Raw genomic sequence first — 19,428 nt, forward strand, 5'->3', positions numbered from 1 at the left:
TGAAACATTTGAGCCCCACATGAAGGAAGAACCTGCTTAACTTTTGCCCCAAAGAGGAAAGTTAAAACTTCAAAGAAGACGAAGTTTATATTTCAGAACTCATCTCAATCCAGACCGGGAGCTAAGAGTGGGTAGAACAAGTTATGCAGCACTAACCCTTGGGACTCAATGGAAATCTGCCCCTCCCCGGATGAAGAAAATTCTAGATGAAGATCCTTAGGATAACCCCCAAATGTTTGTGTGGGAAAAGATCCTCCCATAAAAACACTGTATGAATTGATTTGATGGGGCTGTATAAAGTTCTGGTGTCCCAGTTGGAACAAATACAAGTAATTTTATCTGTAACTAGCTGTACCCTGCCACGCGTTGCTGTGGCTCAGTCTGGTTAAATTGAAAAGAAAGAAAAGACAAAGCGGATGTTTCTAATATGTTTAATTTCACAATGCTTGTGGATATACAATATTTTTAGTTGTTCCATTGTCTGTGTAGATATAGAGATTGTCTGGTTTGCCAACTCTAGAACATGCAACATATAATTGTCCATGTGAGAAGCAATCTGTGTCTAGATCTAAACCGCACAATTCTAAAGATTGGCCCTGAGCTTTGTTGATGGTGATTGCAAACGCCAATCGAATTGGGAATTGCAATCTCTTAAATTGAAATGGCATATCTGTTGGAATCATAGGAATGCGAGGAATGAGGACATCTTCACCTTTGAAAGGTCCTGTCAAGATTGATCTCTGACTATAACAATTGCCACTTCGTCTATAGTTGGAGCATTGAATCTTCACACATGTTCTCCAGCAGGCGTTTTGTCAGCATGAATAACAATCTTGTGTGTATCAGATGGCATCATGTCAATTGCTGTTTTGAACAAATGTACTAAATGGTTTTTTTCGTGAAGTAGCTGTTGCAGTTTTGAAACAATGGACCTTTTTATGCCGGTATAAATTCCGCAGCGTGCATTCAATTCATCATTGCCATCACCAATGAAATACATTTGTAGGAATTTATGTTGACTATCTTGAAACGGAAGGAAGGAGCTGGCTTTATGATAAATTTGTCCTTTGACTTTGGAAGTTGGCATAAATGGAGCTGTGATGATTTCTGCGCCGAACGACGTCATTTGGAAGCATGAGTTGTATTTCCTGATGTTAGATAGGAAATGCTTTGATTCAGCGGTATATCCGGCAAGCAAAGTTTGTAATGGCTCTGGTGGTTCTCCAAGTTGAGGCAGTTTAATTTTTCCAGCAGCACAACACATTCCTTTTGTTTCTCCATTAAATTTAAGAGCCTTGCAATAAGGACACACTTCAGTCATAGTGCCAATGAGAACATGCCGCCTCAAACTATAATCATCAGCTGGGTTGTACCGGAATGCAAGGCGATTGTAATCGTGTGATTGTTTACCACGGAGTCGTGTTTGACGCTGATGTGCTGTTTCTCGTTGACGTCTTTCAGCCACTCTCAGCCTTTCGCGTTCATTATGTTGAGAACAAAGCAGATCTGTAGCTGAAGTACGCGATTGCCGTGCTCGCAACCGTGCATCCTCAAGTCTGGCTGAACGTTGCTTGGTTGATTCCTTGGCACGTATTTGAGCCATTTTTTTCCTTTTTTTCTCATTTGCTGAAGCCCGTTCTTCCTGAGTCTGATTTGCAATTTCTCGTCTCAGTGCTTCCACTCCGCGAGTACGATGACCTAAGTGTGATCTTCTGCGAGGCATTATTTGGATGAAGTAAAGCAGATTGTTTGGTTTTTAAAAAAGGGTTTTTTTTACGTTGAGGAGCTTAGTGGAAACTCCTGGCAGTTACCTTTCTTCTGAACGTGTAACTGTCACAGGTGTGACATCTATATTCACTCAGCCAATTGCGAGAGTACATGCAAATAGGAGAGGAGGCAGAGGCAGCGGATTGGCCTACTGGTTGGTGATGTCACAATGATCAGCAGGACTGGTTTTGAGGAGGCCTATTTCTTCGATTTTAAGACAAACCCTTGACCCCATAGAGAACATAGTTACATAACAACGCTCGCGTATTCGAACGCAATGCTGTGTCAAAATTTCAAAGCAATCGGTGAAGAACTTTCGGAGATATAACGACAGTAACGAACGGTCTTTTTCATTTTTATTTATATAGATAGATATACAATGCAAATTGGTGACAGAGGGCCTTGGTAGATTCCATGCTGGTTCTCTGGGTCAATATACAAAAAATTCTTCATCACACAGAAATGATCTGGTGGCCACAGATGTAATGGTGGTGGTGAAGTAGGATTTCTTTGCCGTCTTTAGCACCACAGAGTAGACCTGATAATGTTACTTATTACATGTGTTTTGTCATCCTCCTCACAAGTCTTCCATCACCTGCGCTCTAATCAGCAAGCTAATCATTTCGTTGCCTGCAGCTCTCTGAAAAATGATGGAACTGACACAGCTCTATGATTTGTTTGACTGCCAGTCTAATTAAACCATCTAAGAAAGGCCTTCTAGGAAATTGTATAAGTTCTGTTTGAGCTGGGGAAGTGTTGGGAACCCGTTCAGGAAAACCTGTTAGGTTCCAAGCTGCCTGCTGCACATGTTTAGGCAAATCCTTCTTTCAATGAATTCTAAAAACGTTTTTGGTTTAGGACAGCTTTTAATAAGTAACCTGTTCTTTTAAAGTGTTAACACTACTGTCTCTTGATGCTTTTAATACTGATGTTTTACTGGTAAAGTCTTACTGTGTTCCTCGTTTTAATGAAGCATTGTTTTATTCTTGTTGTCGTTTTAATTGAAAGCCAAAAACAAGTAACTAACAACTAAAACCAGATGATGGATTGGCCCTGAGATGACCGGTGTTCTCCATACTTCTTGTGTCTCCAACATGCTCCCTATCAGAGACATCCCTGAGCTACCTATCAGAATGTGGAGATAGGAAGGGCCTCTTCCTTGGGTGGATTTGTTTGAGCAGCTCTTCCTCTGGATCCAGGGAAGGTGCCCTCCCCCATTCTCAGGATGCCCTCCTGACACCCACTGGGAAATAGAAGGAGGAAGTGCATTTCTCGGAGCAAGAGCAGTAACACAATGAAAAACTGGTCTGTGAAAAGGGTGCATTCAAGCTGAGCCAGAAGAAGCAGCTGCACTGCAGAACTGCTAAAAAGCACAACATGCTGGCCTAAAGGCTTGTAAAAAAAAATATGCAGCATTTAGAGGACTCAAGTATGCTGCCTCCAAAGCACTTTCAGACATAGTTTTGGGGTTTAGCTTTTGGCCCTCTGCTGTGGTCCCAATCGGATTTAGGACCATTTGTTTGAATGAATCACTTTTTGGCGATATAATTTTTAGATGTGACTGCAGTAGAGGGCAAGGAGTTAAAGCCCCACTACCCCTCATGCTAGGGTCCCAATTCATATTCAGTTCTATGTGCTTACTCTTGTGCAAGTAAGAAAGAAAAAGTAACGTGTAGGTTGACTCTGTGTGTGTGTGCGTGTGTGCGCGTGCAGTTAAAGCCCCATTACTGCCTGTATCACACACACACACACACACACACACACACACAGGGTCCTGACACAGACGGTGTCCCCTGTGTAAAAAGAAACACACAGTTTGACTCAGCATCCTTTGCTTGCACTCTTTTGACTGAAGAACAGAACAAGAAGAAATAGGTTTTAACTACAGAAGCTTTGTTAAAATCCCAAGTAGACTTCCTGAGTCTGAGAGTAGTTCAAGGACCTCAGCAATGGATGCACATAGAGGTTGCAAAGTTTTCAATAATAATAATAATAATAATAATAATAATAATAATAATAATAATTATTTCTTACCCACCTCTCCGATTGGATCGAGGCGGGGAACAACAACAAGCATAAAATACATAAAATACTAATTAAAAACATGGTATACACTGTTTAAAAACATCATAAAAGCATCCTAAAAACATACTAAAAATATCCTAAAATTCTACTGGATAGACCTGCCGGAAGAGATCAGTCTTGATAGCTTTCTTGAATGCTAAAAGACTGTCAGAAACAATGCCGGTTGTGGAACGAGCTCCCCAGAGAGGTCCGCCTGGCGCCTACACTGTACTGCTTTCGTCGCCAGCTGAAGACCTTTTTATTCACTCAGTATTTTAACACTTAATTTTAACTTAAATTTAAATTTTACTGTTTTAACTCTGTATTTTAATCTCATATCAACTTTGCTGTGTGGTTTTATCCTGGTTGCGCTTTTTATATTGTATTTCATAATTGTGTTTTAACCTGTTGGGTGTTTTACTGTGGTTTTAATTTTTGTGAACCGCCCAGAGAGCTTCGGCTATTGGGCGGTATAAAAATGTAATAAATAAATAAATAAATAAATAAATAATGCTGCCACAGCTGCTTTGAAGCTTTTTCCTCATTGTGAATAGCTGACATTGAGGAGGGCAATTCTGACTCAGAATGTCATGAGGATAAACGGCCTAAACCCCACTTCCCCCATGACATGGTCCAGCTCCAGCTCTCCCCCTCTCCCCCGTCATCCCGGTTAAAAAATACCAGAGAAGCAGGCCAAACTACATAATCAACACCATGTATAATTTGGCCTTCAAGGCAGGTGGTTGGGTTGGGTTGAATTGGGTCCCTTCCAAGTCAGATTACACTGTTCCATACTTAACAAAGCATATCATGTTTTAAAATTCTAATGTTATATTTTACTTTAAAATATATTCTACTTTAACACCATGAATATTTAAATTAGAATAATTACAGAGAACAGTAGTTAATTTGCATCTATATGGGCTGATAATGTAATCCACATAACATTTTGGTGAACACAACTGGTGTCCAACAACGCTTGGATGCTGTGTTGCCCACAGTTCACTATATTCTTATTCTGGAATAGCTGACCCATAGCAATAGGAAGCTTGAATATGAACGAGAAATACTTTTTACGTCATGATAGCTCTCCATACGCTACCAGCTCTCACATCGTTTTTATTATCAAATGCCCATGTAATAAATTATATATTACATAACTGACTTACAAATTATATGTATGTAAAACAATTAGAGCACAAAAAAGCATTGGAGAAAAGTAATATATAATAACAATTATAGTGGTGCATTTCTAATTATCCATCTTACAGATTTACAAGATAAATCAACTGAGTTTTTGCTTTGGGCTGTTGAAAAACTCAAAACACCCAATGATTGTGGAAAGACGCACAAGGAACTTCTTTCACCCCCTGGCCATCATGGTTGAACTGACCCCTCTCTCATAGGTTTGAATTAATATATTATTCTGCTGTCATTCAGACCACATAAATTGATATATTCTTACATGTTAATTGTGGTTCCAAACATAGAGTTTTCTATTCACAGGAGGAGTGAGACTCTGTTAGTTTTTCTTGACCTCTCAGTGGCTTTTGATACCATCAACCATGGTATCCTTCTGGATCGGTTGTCTGGGCTGGGCATAGAAGGCACAGTGTTCTGGTGGTCTTGGACGAATGGTCTCAAGGGAAACTTCTGCTCCGCCCCACGGCCATTCTGTCCCCTATGCTTTTCAACCTCTACATGCTGGGGGAAATCTTTGCAAGTCTGAGCAGAAGTGTCATCAATATGCAGATGGCATTCAGAAATACCTCTCATTTCCATCTAATGATCCTTGGGAGATTGTTGAATGCCTGAACTAGTGTCTGGGGGCAGTTTTGGAATGAATGAGGACAAAAAAGCTGAGATTTAATCCAGGCAAGATGAAAGTATGTGGGTAGAGAAAGACAACCCTGTTGATCTTCCTGGATTTCTCGGCAGCTTTTGATACCATTGATCATGGTATCTTACTGGATTGGCTCTGCAAGATGGGAGTAGGAGGCACTGTGTTATGGAGGCACTGCTCCTACTTGCAGGGCCAATTCCAGAGTGTGGTACTGGGGGATTCCTATTCCACCCCATGGCTATTAAACTGTGGAGAGCCAGAAGGCTCTATTCCATGCTGTTCAAAATCTATATGAAGCCACTGCGCATGAGGTCATTAGGGTGTTTGGGGTTGGGTTCCATCAGTATGCTGATGATACTCAGCTCTACTTCTCCTTGTCATCAGAGTCAGCTGAGGTGAAGGTGCTGGCCAGTGTAATTTATTTATTTATTTATTACATTTTTATACTGCCCAATAGCCAAAGCTCTCTGGGCGGTTCACAAAAAGCTCTCTGGGCGGTTCACAATGGGCTGGATGAGGGCTAATAAACTGAAGCTGAATCCTGATAAGATCGAAGCTCTGTGGATTGATGGTTCCCAAGTCTGGGAATTCAGTAAGCAACCTGTTCTGTATGGGATTGCACTCCCTCTGAAGGAGCAGTTGTGTAGTTTGGGAGTACTCCTAGATCCATCCTTGTCACTGGAGGCCCAGGAGGACTCTGTGGCACGGAGTACTTGGGGTCAGGTTTGGCTGATTCGCCAGCTACGGCCATTCCTGGACATGGACAACCTAGCCACAGTAGTCCATGCGCTGGTTACTTCCTGATTAGATTACTGCAATGTACTCTACATGGGGTTGCCCTTGAAGATGACTCAGAAGTTGCAGCTGGTGCAAAATGCAGCAGCCAGACTGCTGACCAGAACATCCTATAAAGATCATATAACACCAGTCTTAAAAGAATTGCATTGGCTGCCTATACACTAACGGTCGGAATTCAAGGTGTTGGCAATGACATTCAAAGCCCTAAACAGCTTGGGACCTCAGTACTTGAGGGAGTGCCTCTCCATATATATGCCTGCCCAAGATTTGAGATCTGTTGGGGGAGCTCTCCTCTGCGTCCCACCAACACGAGACATACATTATGGTGGGACATAGGAGAGGGCTTTCTCTGTTGCGGCACCCCGGTTGTGGAATGCCCTCCCCTTGGAAGCCTAAGTTCATTTCAGTGCCAAGTTAAAACATGGCTTTTTATCAAAGCCTTTGAGGGCTAAATTCTCCACAGTTACACATAATTTTAATTGTTTTTAATTGCTTTAATTGCTTTTTTTTTTAAAAAAAATCTGTTTTTAATTTGCTAACAATTTAATAAGTTTTTAGGTATGTAAATTATTTATGTTTATAATGTTTGATTTTATCTGTTCACTGCCCTGAGATTCCAGTGATAATAGGGCAGGATATAAATATTTTAATAGAAATAAAAAATATTTTTTAAAAAATAGAGAAACCAATCAGTCTAGACAGAGGAATACACCTGGTCTTAATGGGGTTGCCCTCTTCCCAAATGACCAAGTGTGGAGCTTGGGTGTGCTCCTGCACACTGTGTTAACTGGGTGGCAGTGTAGTCGGGAATACTTTTTACCAGCCTAGGTTGCTATGGCAACTGTGACCCTATCTGGAGAAGTCAGATCTTGCCTCAGTCATCCATACTTTGGTAACAATCAGATTTGACTATTGTATTCCATTCTCTGTGGAACTGCCTTTGAAGATGGTTCGGAAATTTCATATGGGACAGAATGCAGCTGTCCAAATATTAGTGAGAGCTCCTATGACTGATACTGTAACAATTGCATTTGTTCCCAGCATGTTTCCAAGACCAATTTAAAGTGCTGGTTTATCCTGTAAAGACATAAATGGTTTGGGCGCAAGTTACTCCCATACCAGCCTGCCTAAACTTTGAGCTCATCCTCAAAGGCCTTTCTCACATGCCCACCACCAAGAGCAGTTAGGCTGGTGAGCACAAAGCAGAGTGCCATTTCAATGGTGGCCCCACACTTCTAGAATCAGCTTCCATTAGGATTTGGTCAGGTCCCTTCTTTGCAGGTCTTCAGGAAGGCTGTGAAGACCCACCTGTTTTCACTGACTTAATCAGTGGGTTGCAGTTTTTATTGGTGTAATTTCTTTTTATAGTGTCTTATTGTATATTTGTATTTTCTTGGTCTGTTTTTTTTACCCAGGAAGCAGGCTTGAAAGAGTTGTACCCATAAAGGCAGCCTAAATATAATTTTAAATAAATAACATTACTACATTTTTCTTTTTAGGATTTTAAAGAGTAATCTGATAGAGTTGTATCCACTTTAATTCAGACTTATATTTTTGTTTGATAAGCATTTGGCTTACAGGTGAGGTATCCAAATATATATAAAGCCTTAGATAAGAATAGCTGCTTCTGAGAGATGTTGCCTCAATAGACAAACTGTGTTCTTGGTGAGGTTAGTTGTTCATATGCATTAAAAAGTGGTTTGTTGTGCCTGTGTGTAACAACATTTTCTTTAATTTCCTTATCTTTTTAACTCTCCCACCCCCACTTTTGTTACACACCAATAGGGTCAATAGATTATATTTGTTATAAATTGTACTTTATTTTAAGGATTTATGCATTAAAGGGATCTATATTTATAACAGCTTTTTTTTTAAAAAAAATGGATCATTTAGAGAGTTTTAGCTGAATTATGTCAGATAATGATATTGTTTTCTATTACGATTAGCTGCAATTTGTTGTATAAATATTCTACAAATAGTAATCTTGTGAACATGGCTGGTTCATTTATAGCTAGCAACTATCACCTGAGAGGCAGTTGTGTCAGTCCTTTGCAGCAAAAATACCAGAGTCTTCTGGCACCTTAAAGACTAACACATTTTTAATGGCATAAACTTTTGCCGCTTAATCAGATGCATGAAATGTTATCCTGTAACATATAGATACATAGATTCTAAATGTGAGGTCAGTGGGAATTGAATGGCAGACAGTGGGGGGAGGGGCATGGCTTGGCTGCAAACAAGATGGTGGCTTAGCACCATTGTTCTCCCACTCACATAATCATTAAATAAGTTGTCCCACTAGTTAAGTGTCCTACCATGCGCAAGTAATGAAACGGAGCTTTGACAGATTAACCTACTGGGACCTCATATTGTACTTTTCCTGAAGAAAAACTCTGAGTCTGCTATGCTCTCCATTGAAGTCCGAAACTGTAAAAATGACACCAAGTTCCCCTAAAGCTGTCAAAGGTGCCAAAAGGAAAAGATAAAAATCTGAGAGATGCCCTACAACAATTATGGAGCACGCTACAAGAGGACAGCCTTGCAGCAGAGTGGTGTGAAACTGATCACACTCTCTCTGAAACTGTCAAGTACAGTGAATACAGTAGATGACGCTTTGGATTTAAGCCTCACTCAGGAATGAACTATGAAAGCTTTGGCAGTGATAACACAATACCTGCAAACCGATGCTGAAGATTTTGAAAATAGAAACCACTGAAATTTGAGCATGCATGGCCTTTCAAGGAAGGGGATGCCATGATAAGCCTCCTAATGAATTGGATTGAGGAGTTTTGCCCAGGGCTTCAGATCATTAACCAAGATACATAAAGTGCTCACAATGCGCTACATCCTCAGCATAAATCTTCAGTTCACCCTCAAGATATCGGCCCCTTTGCACACTATCCTCGGAAAATGCAATTGGGGAGAGCGCTTAATCTCTGGAATCAAGATTCAGGTTACAAGGGCCTTTCTCCTTACCTAGGCCGTAGCTAGACCTAAGGTTTATCCCTGGATCGTCCAGGGGTCAAAACTGTTCATCTAGGTGACACACAGGGGATCCAGTGCTCAGGCAGGGGCGAACCCTGGATGATCCCAGGATAAACCTTAGGTCTAGCTGTGGCCCTAGTCTGCAGATGAAGGTTTTTCTTCTCCTTTACTAAACAACCCAGAGAAGTTGATATCTCCTACTGCAGGGGCCTCCCTTTCAAGTTTCTGGTCACGCATAGGGGCAAAACAATATCTACAATAATTAAATCCCAAGCAGCAGCAATCTGTAAAGCCACTGAGCCTCCAGTCCCATAACAGCAGAAGTGCCTGAAGACGATGCTGAATTAAACTTCCCTGACCAGCACAGATCCAAATCCGATGGGTCTTGAGTCATGGAAAAAAGTGAAAGAAACCACAGGGGCAGCAAGAACTCTCAGTCTCCAGAGACATTTATCATGTGCTCATGATTGTTCACTCATGGAAGTTCACGGGCCCTTTTCATTTCGTTGTCAACCTCCAATGCCTCTCCTGTTATTTTCAAGTGGGAAGGAAAGGAAAGGAAAGGAAAGGAAAGGAAAGGAAAGGAACCTCTCGTGCAAGCACTTGAGTCATTGCTTATTCCTAGAGGGACGCCTGCTTAAGTCACCAAATATGCAGTAATAAATCTGAATTGTGCAATAACATAAACATGGGTCCTTTCATGGCAATATAACAAACAGAAGAACTAATATGAGTAGCCCACTTGCACCTCCAAAGTGCCTGGCATATTTAATAACTTGCTCATACATGTCTGGCATGACCTGAATTCTGGATCTCATAATTATACATTCTAGTCTCATCTTAATTCCTGCTCAAGACTGGACTATATCCTTGTCACACAGTCTCACTTCAAAAGCAGTCAAGTCTCACATAGGCTCATTCAGGGGTTTTGATCATGCATCTATCAGTCACATCAATGTTCAATATGAGAACTGCACACATATCCCACACACAGACACCACACACCAATATGGCATTTAAATTTATCCCTGCTTAGCAACCTGACTTGTGTTGACCATTTTTGTTTTGTTCTGAACAATTAAAGAAAAATGAAGAAAAATAAGACATAAATAATTTTCTTTGTTACTAATGTTGATGGTTTCTTCTATGTTTTTTAAATTGTTTTTTGCCAGCTCCTCATAAACTGGCAAAACCAAAGAAGTTCCTTACAGTTCAGGTGTTCCTTACAGTTCAGGACCTTGTAGCTCCATTTGTTACAACAAATTAAAAAAGTAAATTCAATTTGTAATAATTGTTTGAATACACTGTACTTTTAATATACCAAATGTGAAAATTTTATGCCAAACCATCTTGTACATAATTACATTTTATGTTCCTAAAGTCACAAAGTGACTTTCAATCTGAAAAAAGTGCTAATGCATTTTTTTTCAATTTTTCCAAAAAATTCTATTTTCCTCCCAAACACATGAACACACACACACACACACACACACACAGAGGGGATTTTTCCCCCCCATAGCTTCAAAATTTCCCAAAATTTTACATCGCTAAGTGTTGACAAAAATCAAAGAAATTATAATTTTTACAAGAAAAACTGTGAACCACCCAGGGCACAAAACTCCTTGTTGAACACTTTGAAGGCTATCTTGCTTGGCTTGTTCCTTCTGGAAGGAACCCTGCTAAAAAAACCTGAGCTGTTTTGCTCTTAGCTGAACATAGAAAAAAAGTAGTAAGGCATCATATGCTAAACTAGTAAATAAAAGGGCAGAATTTAATGCCTTAGAATTCAATAAAATCTAAATATCCCTACTCTATTTAAACCATCAGAGCAATGAATTCAGTAGCAAGAGCTCTAGGCTTGTAGCTAGAACATTAAAAAAAAGAAGAAAAAATGTTGGGGGGAAACACTATAACTTGTATTAAAAATGAGATGGAGGGGATTCAGCCTAAGGGGATAAAGCTTGTCAGAGCTTTTATGCTAAGCTCTATAAATCTGACAAGCATGACCTGAAGAGCACTGATGAGTTCCTCAATTCCTTAGAACAGTATTCAATAAGTCAGGCATATAGAGAATATTTGAACCACTTTATGAATGACAAAGAAACAGAAGACACCAAGGCATATCTCTGCATATTGATGGAATTTTTTTATATAAAGTATTGGCAAGTTTTATCAAAAATTCGGGGTGACCTTATACCTCATCGCTTTAACAGTGTACTGGAGGGCAGGAATAGAATCCCAAGGATTTGGAGGTGAATCAGGCTGGTTGTTATACCTACGCCTGTCAAAGACTGTTATTCCCTGGGATTCTACTGCCCTATGAATCAGAATGTCAAACTGCTCATTGTAATCTTAGCAAAATAATTAATCGGTTTATAACAATACATCCTAAATGACAAAACAAGGTTTATGCCCAACAGTCAAATGGCAGACTCTATAAAGCATGTCCTCAATGTCATACACTATAGAAACCCTCCTAAAATGCCTGTATTCTTCTTATCTTTCAATGCCCTTAAGGCGTTTGATTGGTTAGAATGGCCATATTTGCTTAATGTCTAGCCAAACTGGGGAATGAAGAGTGTTTTATGAATGCAGTAAACAAGATATGTCCTCATTTGCAGAAATGCACTTGATTTCCCCCTAGCCCATTATTTATTTATTTATTTATTACACTTATATACCGCTCCCATAGCCAGGGCTCTCTGGGCGGTTTACAGAAATTCTAAAATTGAGATAAAAACAAGTATACAAAATTTAAAATTCTAAAACACAGAACATACACACATAAGGCATTAAAAGCCGTTAAAAACTAAACATGTGGGTGATTAAGATGTGCCGCCATATGGCTGGGCAAAGAGGAAAGTCTTAACCTGGCGCCGGAAAGATAGCAGCGTTGGCGCCAGGCGAGCCTCGCGCCTTTATCCTTTATGGGGCACAAAGCAAAGTTTTTGAAGTATACTAGTTTGAGGTACTTCACCATGAGATACGTCTTTCTGTTATATAAAGCTACAGACTGTTAACACTGCTTGGTACAGAAAATTCAAATTCTATCTTTGCATCAACTTAGCAGCAAATGGGAATGCCTCCAGGACTCTTACTTTATCTGAAAGCTTGTCCACTGCTAAGGTAAACACAACAAGAGGCCAAGTCTCTCTTGTTTATAATTGGCTCTTAAATAAAACTTATGATTTATAAATGGGATTGAAAGCTAAGTGGGAAGCACACATTGAGGCCACCAGAATGTAGTCTCAATCTGACCTAATTTGGCCCTATCTGCCTCTCAAAGCCATTTCTGCCCAAATTAGAGAATCTATTTTAAAATTCCTCCACAGGTGGCACCTTGCCCCAGTCAAATTGAGTTTCACAGCACCTAATTGATGGAAGGAATGTGGAAAGCGAGGGTCATTAGTTCATATGTGTCTGCACGACCCACTGGTAACCAAGTTCTGGAAACATGTTTTTCAAATCATAGCAGAAATGACAGGTTAAACAATCAGATTTTGTGATGTGCTAATATTACTATCAGTCTTTGAGGACAACAGTAAAACCCTGCTTCATAAAGTTTTACTGGACATAGAATAATGGGCTCAAGTTACAGGAAGCCAGATTCTGGCTGGACATCAGGAAAAACTTCCTCACTGTTAGAGCAGTACGACAATGGAACCAGTTACCTAGGGAGGTTGTGGCCTCTCCCACACTAGAGGCATTCAAGAGGCAGCTGGACAGCCATCTGTCAGGTTTGCTTTAGGGTGGATTCCTGCATTTGGACTCGATGGCCTTACAGGCCCCTTCCAACTCTACTATTCTATGATTCTATTCAGAATGTTACTGGTAGTGACAAGTTTGAAGGTGGACAAAGGGTGGGCAAACTCAATGGGTCTGTATATACAGAGCCAGACTAAGAGGGTGTGGCAGGTTGCACTTTCTAAAAAGGTAGCACGTTATTGAGAGTGGCCAGAGGAGTGGAAAAACAAAACATGTGTGCACACATGGCACTCTTTGCCAAGAAGATATCCTTGTCATACAGTTTGCGGACTACTTGACTCATTTTGGAAGGACATTTTTGACACTTTTGGGACAGTCCGATTCTTCATAGAAGACGAAAATTTCTGTTTTGAACGGATGGTTCCAATATCATTCCTGATGTTGTTCCATTATATTTTCTTTCTTTATGTCTCTTGTATTCCTTGGTTGAAAATAAAAACCTATGCTTTAAAAAAAAAGTGGAGTACCAACAGTGATAATGTCCTTATTGACAGTGACCATTTCAAAAGAGTTGCCGGGCAAGGATGTCTGTGTTGTTAGGTAATTATCACTCTCTACATTTTCTACATTTCAATTCCCCCTGACCTTACTGTTTACAATCCCTCCCTTGCCCCACTCCATATATGTGTGTGCGCGCATGCGTGTGCACGTCCACACACACACACACACACACACACACACACACAAAGACACATGATTACAGGATAACACTTCATGCACTTCCACAAAAGCTTACCCCAGAACAATATTGTTCGTCTTTAACATACAAGACATTCTGTTGATTTAGCTAGTAACTATGTATATAATAATCTGCATTATGATTTATGACATTGCTCCTGAAGAAGCTGTTCACTGAAGCACATCTGGCATTTCACTATTTTATAAGAGCATTTAACCATTTTATAAAATTTAATAGGTGGTATCCAGACTAAGTCAAACTTAGAGTAGGCCCAATGAAATCAACGGGATTTAAATTACTAATGCCTAACTCAAGTCCTATTGATTTCAATGGATCCACTCCAAGTATGACTATGGCCATGGCTAGATCTACCTGGTTTAGCGAGACAGAGGGGGTATGATCTCGCAATATGTTTATCGCGAGATCTCCCCCTCTGTCTACACGTGGCACTCGATGTCCTAGGAGGAAGAGGATGTTGCACCTGCCATTTTGTTTTTTATTTTTAAAGGAGATGGAGCGCACGAGCGCTCATGCGCAAAAGGTGAGGATTTTTTAAATTTAAAAAAATCCCCGCTCACCCCACCCCCGAGGAGCTGGGACAAACTGTAACGCCCACCCACACATTCCGCGGTCTCGGGATCATCCCGAGACTGCGGAAAAAGTGGAATTAAAGGGTAAGGTGATATCCCAGGGAAAGGGAGGGATCATCCCTCCCTGCTCCCAGGATGCCCTGTGCATCATGTGGATGCACAGGGACGATCCCAGGGCGATCCCTGGGATATCGCCCCATCTAGCTATGTCCTATGTCTGGATCAAACCCAATTTTCCAGCACTATTTTGATGCTTCACCTCTTTCTTTTTTCTTACATCCTCATTTGGAACATTTCCTAACATTTGTCTGACAAAGCATTCCCATTTGGAATATTTTATTTATTTATTTGGAATAGTTTGACAGACAAATGTTAGGAAACATACACGCATCACTAAGATGGGAATGAACGGTTTAAGGAGCAACATACATAATTTATCCAAGGTGATACCAGAAGCGGACGTTACTCAATGTGTCGTTTATGAACATATGATGGTGTCTTATGCCAAGTCACACTGTTGTCCTATTTAATTATTTAAGCAGATATCTCACCCTTCTATTTTATTCAAATACTCAAGGCAGCTACTCCATCTAGTCCATTATTGTCTGCTGCAACTGGCAATATCTCTCCAAGGAATCAGGCAATGATCTTCCTCTGCCCTGCTATGCAACATTCTTTGAAGTGAAGATTCCAGGACGTGATAGGTTGGCTCAACCACCAACTTACGTCCCCTCCCAAATTTGTTATTAACCTATGCAATCAATGCATATATAATAATGTATTTGCATGGCTTTATTATTAAACCAGTAAGAAGAAGAAGAAGAAGAAACATACAACCCCACAAACTTTGTATTCTATACATGCCTTTGTTGTGAACTGTTCCTTCAATAAACATCCCTGATAAATGAAGCTACTCATTGTGGTCATTATAGTCATAACTCTTAAGATTTCACGTCTGCATGAAGTCATTTGGAATGGTCATTAAAAGATCTGGATCATTGTGTCATCAGTATGTTGATGATACCCAGCTCTATTTCTCTCCGACAGCTGAATCTGGAGTAGCTGTGCAAGTCCTTAGAGTCAGTACATAAACACAGTGGCAGGCAGTAATGGGCTAAATGCTTGCTAAAAACATTTTTTCACCCAAGTGTTTCTAGCTTAATTTAGGTAGGTCGTGTATATTTGATATGTATATGTTAAAATTCATATTTTCCATTTTTATATTTTATGTAATTTGTATTTTTTGTATTGTACGCCACTGTGGTAAATTCCTTTGTTCGGTTTATAAAAGTATTAAACAAACAAATGAAAACTAGCAGTTTTTGTGCCCAACTTTGCAAGATGTGGTCACCAGGAGAATAAGCTTTGCATGACCTTTATTCAGGGGTGCTGGTACGATCCCTCCTGCACATTGCTTGTTACATTGTTTTCAATGGAACTGTATACGTGTAAACAAGATTAAGTTTTGAAAGGGAGGACAAAAAACAGAGCTACACATTTGGCTTTTTTATTGCATTCTCTCTTTCTTTTGGGTGGCACTATGCTACTTAACATCTACATCCACATCTACACCTTAGCCAAGAGCTGATGCTCCTGAGTGCTTGTTATGCTCCTGATAAAAGTTTATATCCTCTTTTCTACTTCCTTCCTTCCTTGTCACTAAATTGCAACATACAATGCTTGGGAAAAGAAAGAAATTGAAAAGCCCTATCTAAATTAATGGGCTCAAGTTACAGGAAGCCAGAATCCGGCTGGACATCAGGAAAAACTTCCTAACTGTTAGAGCAATTCGACAATGGAACCAGTTACCTAGGGAGGTCGTGGGCTCTCCCACACTAGAGGCATTCAAGAGGCAGCTGGACAACCACCTGTCAGGTATGCTTTAAGGTGGATTCCTGCATTGAGCAGGGGGTTGGACTTGATGGGCCCCTTCTTCCAATTCTACTATGCTATGATTCTATGGAAAGCATATAATGAGGAAAATCAGCAAGGAAATCCCTAAAAGCTATTCATGGGTTGCTCTATTAACAGCCACTCCAATCGCAAAGTCTACCAAGGTGAATATAAAGAGTGTGGGTGGCGGGAAGCAAACAAAATCACAGGTAAGAGAAATCTAGTTCACTTTTTGTTTTCTGTTCCACCACTCCTCCTCCCATAAGTCTCTGTATGGAATCAACTCATATTATGCAAGGCACAGATTTATATTGAAAAATGCTGCCTCTTCCACTTTTGAGATGGAGGGGAGCAGAATATTTCTTTTAGAACATAAGGAGCCATGCTGGGACAGACCAGGGTCCACCTAGTTCAGCCAACCATCTGCCTGTGCAAAACCCACAAGTAGGACATGGGTGCAATAGCACTCTCCTGCCTATGTTCCCTAGCAACTGGTATACATAGGCATACTGCCTCTGATACTGGAGGTAGTGTATGCCTTTATTGGTTTAGGTATATGTGCACACCAACAACTTTATCAGATGACCTAATGAAGGTATTGCCCTCCTATGGATTTAGAAAAACTAAAGAGATTTTTTTAAAATGGAAAGGGGAAAGTGTGCTATTTTGTACATGTTTTACAGGTTCTCTGGGCATAAGGTATAGTACTCTCATGGGCACAGTAAAATTCCCAGCCAGTCCACTTCAGTTGAGATCAACGCTGCCACCTTCCACAGATGTTTGGTTTGAAGTAGGAGCATCTTCAGAGGCCTCAGTTGGAGCAGGGGGGACTCTAAATATGAGAACACGGGTGAAAAATAAAATAGAGCATAACCAGAAAAAGTCAAACAACCTGCTATAATTCTGAGGCTATTGATAATTTCACAGCTTAGCACTCCTTTGTCAACTTTGTCTGCACATCAGCTTCCTCACGACTATAATGCTGCCAAATGGAAAGGCTCAAGGGCACATTAATTGATGGTAGGGATCCATTACAACAGCAGAAAGAATCAGGGAGATTATATTACTTCCATTTGGTGGTAAAGTGGTGGTGCTATAGCTACAGCTAATTTATGAAGTTAATTAAGCACAGGGATCTCCTTTCAGAATGAGACAGGATGTCTTTATGACTTAAGGGTTCTATTTTTCTCTCTGAACCATTAGAGAAAATCTAGTGCTAATGCAGAAATCTGATCCAATTGAACTACAAGTCTGACAAAGCCAACAGGATGAGGTTAGGGTTGACAAATTCCCTTGATTATGGTGGCTGCAATATATTCACAGATGAACATGCATGAAAGAATACATATGATAAATAGTACAAGTGAATAAAAAATCCATTTGGGTTTTTAGATGAACTATCTGCAACCAGAATCCCAGGTATTGCTGCCACTGGGTAATATAATTTTCTCTAAGATCCACACCGATTTGTTTTTCATTCTATACATTGTCTACATGTTGCCATCTGAGTCTGGAAATAAAAGGAATGGCAGATATATGGCTACCATCAAAAACAGCAACCCTGGGTTTCCACCTCTTCAAAATGAGTGAGTTTGCTTGCCCCTACAAGTGGACCCAAATGAAATGAAGGCAAGAAAACTCAGAGCATTGATGCCATTGCATCACATCTTTTGTTTTACTAGACACTAACAGGAAAAGTGAAGGGTGAGACAAAAGGCTACTGTTTTCAGTGGCAGCCACATATGTTCCAGACCTTTGCTTACTCAAAATATTGTTGTAATGTAGTACTAGAGAGAAGTGCAAAGAATGAGAGAAAACATAGCTGCAGATCTGTTTGCATAGTTATATACATTTCAGTTACATATAGTTACACAGATGTTAAAAAAAGAACGTATGTTATAAACTTCCAAAATTGAAGATGCTCTAATCTCTTGTGAAAGATTCTTGTTCCCACACCCTTAAGCTCCTTGTAAATTCATGCTTATTTCAAAGTAAAAATTCCATGGCCTTTTCTTCGGGCGATATTCATGTCTCAGGCTCTTTGAAGAATAGATTGGTATGCAATCATCTTCATGCTAATTACATAAACTGAGTATAAGAAGTAAATGGGTGGTCTATACATTTACTCCCACAGGTTTCCAAGGAAGCTGCTTTCTAAAGCATGTCTAACAAAGTCCAAAGCAGTCTTAATGCTCTCTTACTTCTACAGAACTGCAGTTAGCCTTATTCACATAAAACATTCTGAAATATTTTTTAGAATATATCTCATGAAGAAACTTGGACTATATTGAATAGATACTAGCAAGAAGGCCCCAATCTGGTTTTTTGAAGGTATACTTCAAAGTATGCCTTATTTATCACTTCTTCTAATATCAAACTCAGCTGGCAAGTGTTGCCAGGAATGTAGTCAAAATGGGACAGCTAAAGTCAAGAGGGAGATACCAGCATGGTTGGGATATCCTCAAGATTAGTAAAACCCATTATTATTATTATTTAAAAAATGAAACAAAACAACAATAGCCAATGAGGACTGAGCATGCTCAGAAGCCACAGAATGCAGTGGCCATTATAAAAGAAAAATGGAGGTGGGGGAGTGAACTGCCCTGCTTGGAGGACATGCCTAGTTCAACCCCTGAAGAGCCCTTATTTTAGTTGCAGTTAGAACTGCATTTTAGAACTGCAACCTTTTGTTGCAGTTCCCACTTGTTTCTTATTTGTTTCTAAAATTTATATCCAGCCAATCAATGGCTAATTGGTATCCTCAAGGAAGCTGACAATTAGGTCTAAAGTACTGACTCAAGGAAAGGAAAGGTGCTCTCTATGTGGTACTGTTCTGTTGTGGATTCTTCTTTCCCATCAATTACACTACAGTGTTGAGGTAAAGTTAAACATTGGCAACCAAGTGGGTGAGGCCATGGGCAATGTTTTTTCCAATGGAATTGGTCTCTTATACTAGTTTAGTGGGTCAGACCCAAGCAATCTGCTCCACTTTGTGATTGAAGGACTTTACAATGGAAAAGCAGTTCCCTCAATTCTGTAGCAAC

At 40.0% G+C, this 19,428-nt stretch overlaps 1 protein-coding gene across 4 annotated transcripts in view; it reads right to left on the reverse strand.

The window, feature by feature from the left end:
- The window catches only part of ARHGAP26 (Rho GTPase activating protein 26), a 299,816-nt gene that overhangs the window by 30,048 nt on the left and 250,340 nt on the right, over nucleotides 1-19,428 (reverse strand). Inside the window, exon 21 of one of the 4 annotated variants that reach the window (XM_063120678.1) lies at nucleotides 15,788-17,216. The exons of the other annotated variants lie outside the window; for them this stretch is intronic. Coding sequence (XP_062976748.1) covers nucleotides 17,129-17,216 — 88 coding nt within the window. The 3' untranslated portion in view covers nucleotides 15,788-17,128. Of the gene's footprint in view, nucleotides 1-15,787; nucleotides 17,217-19,428 lie in introns of those variants that run through there. 4 annotated transcript variants of the gene reach the window in all.

The sequence above is a fragment of the Elgaria multicarinata genome, chromosome 3, assembly GCF_023053635.1.
Source record: "Elgaria multicarinata webbii isolate HBS135686 ecotype San Diego chromosome 3, rElgMul1.1.pri, whole genome shotgun sequence".
NCBI classification, from domain to species: Eukaryota; Metazoa; Chordata; class Lepidosauria; order Squamata; family Anguidae; genus Elgaria; species Elgaria multicarinata.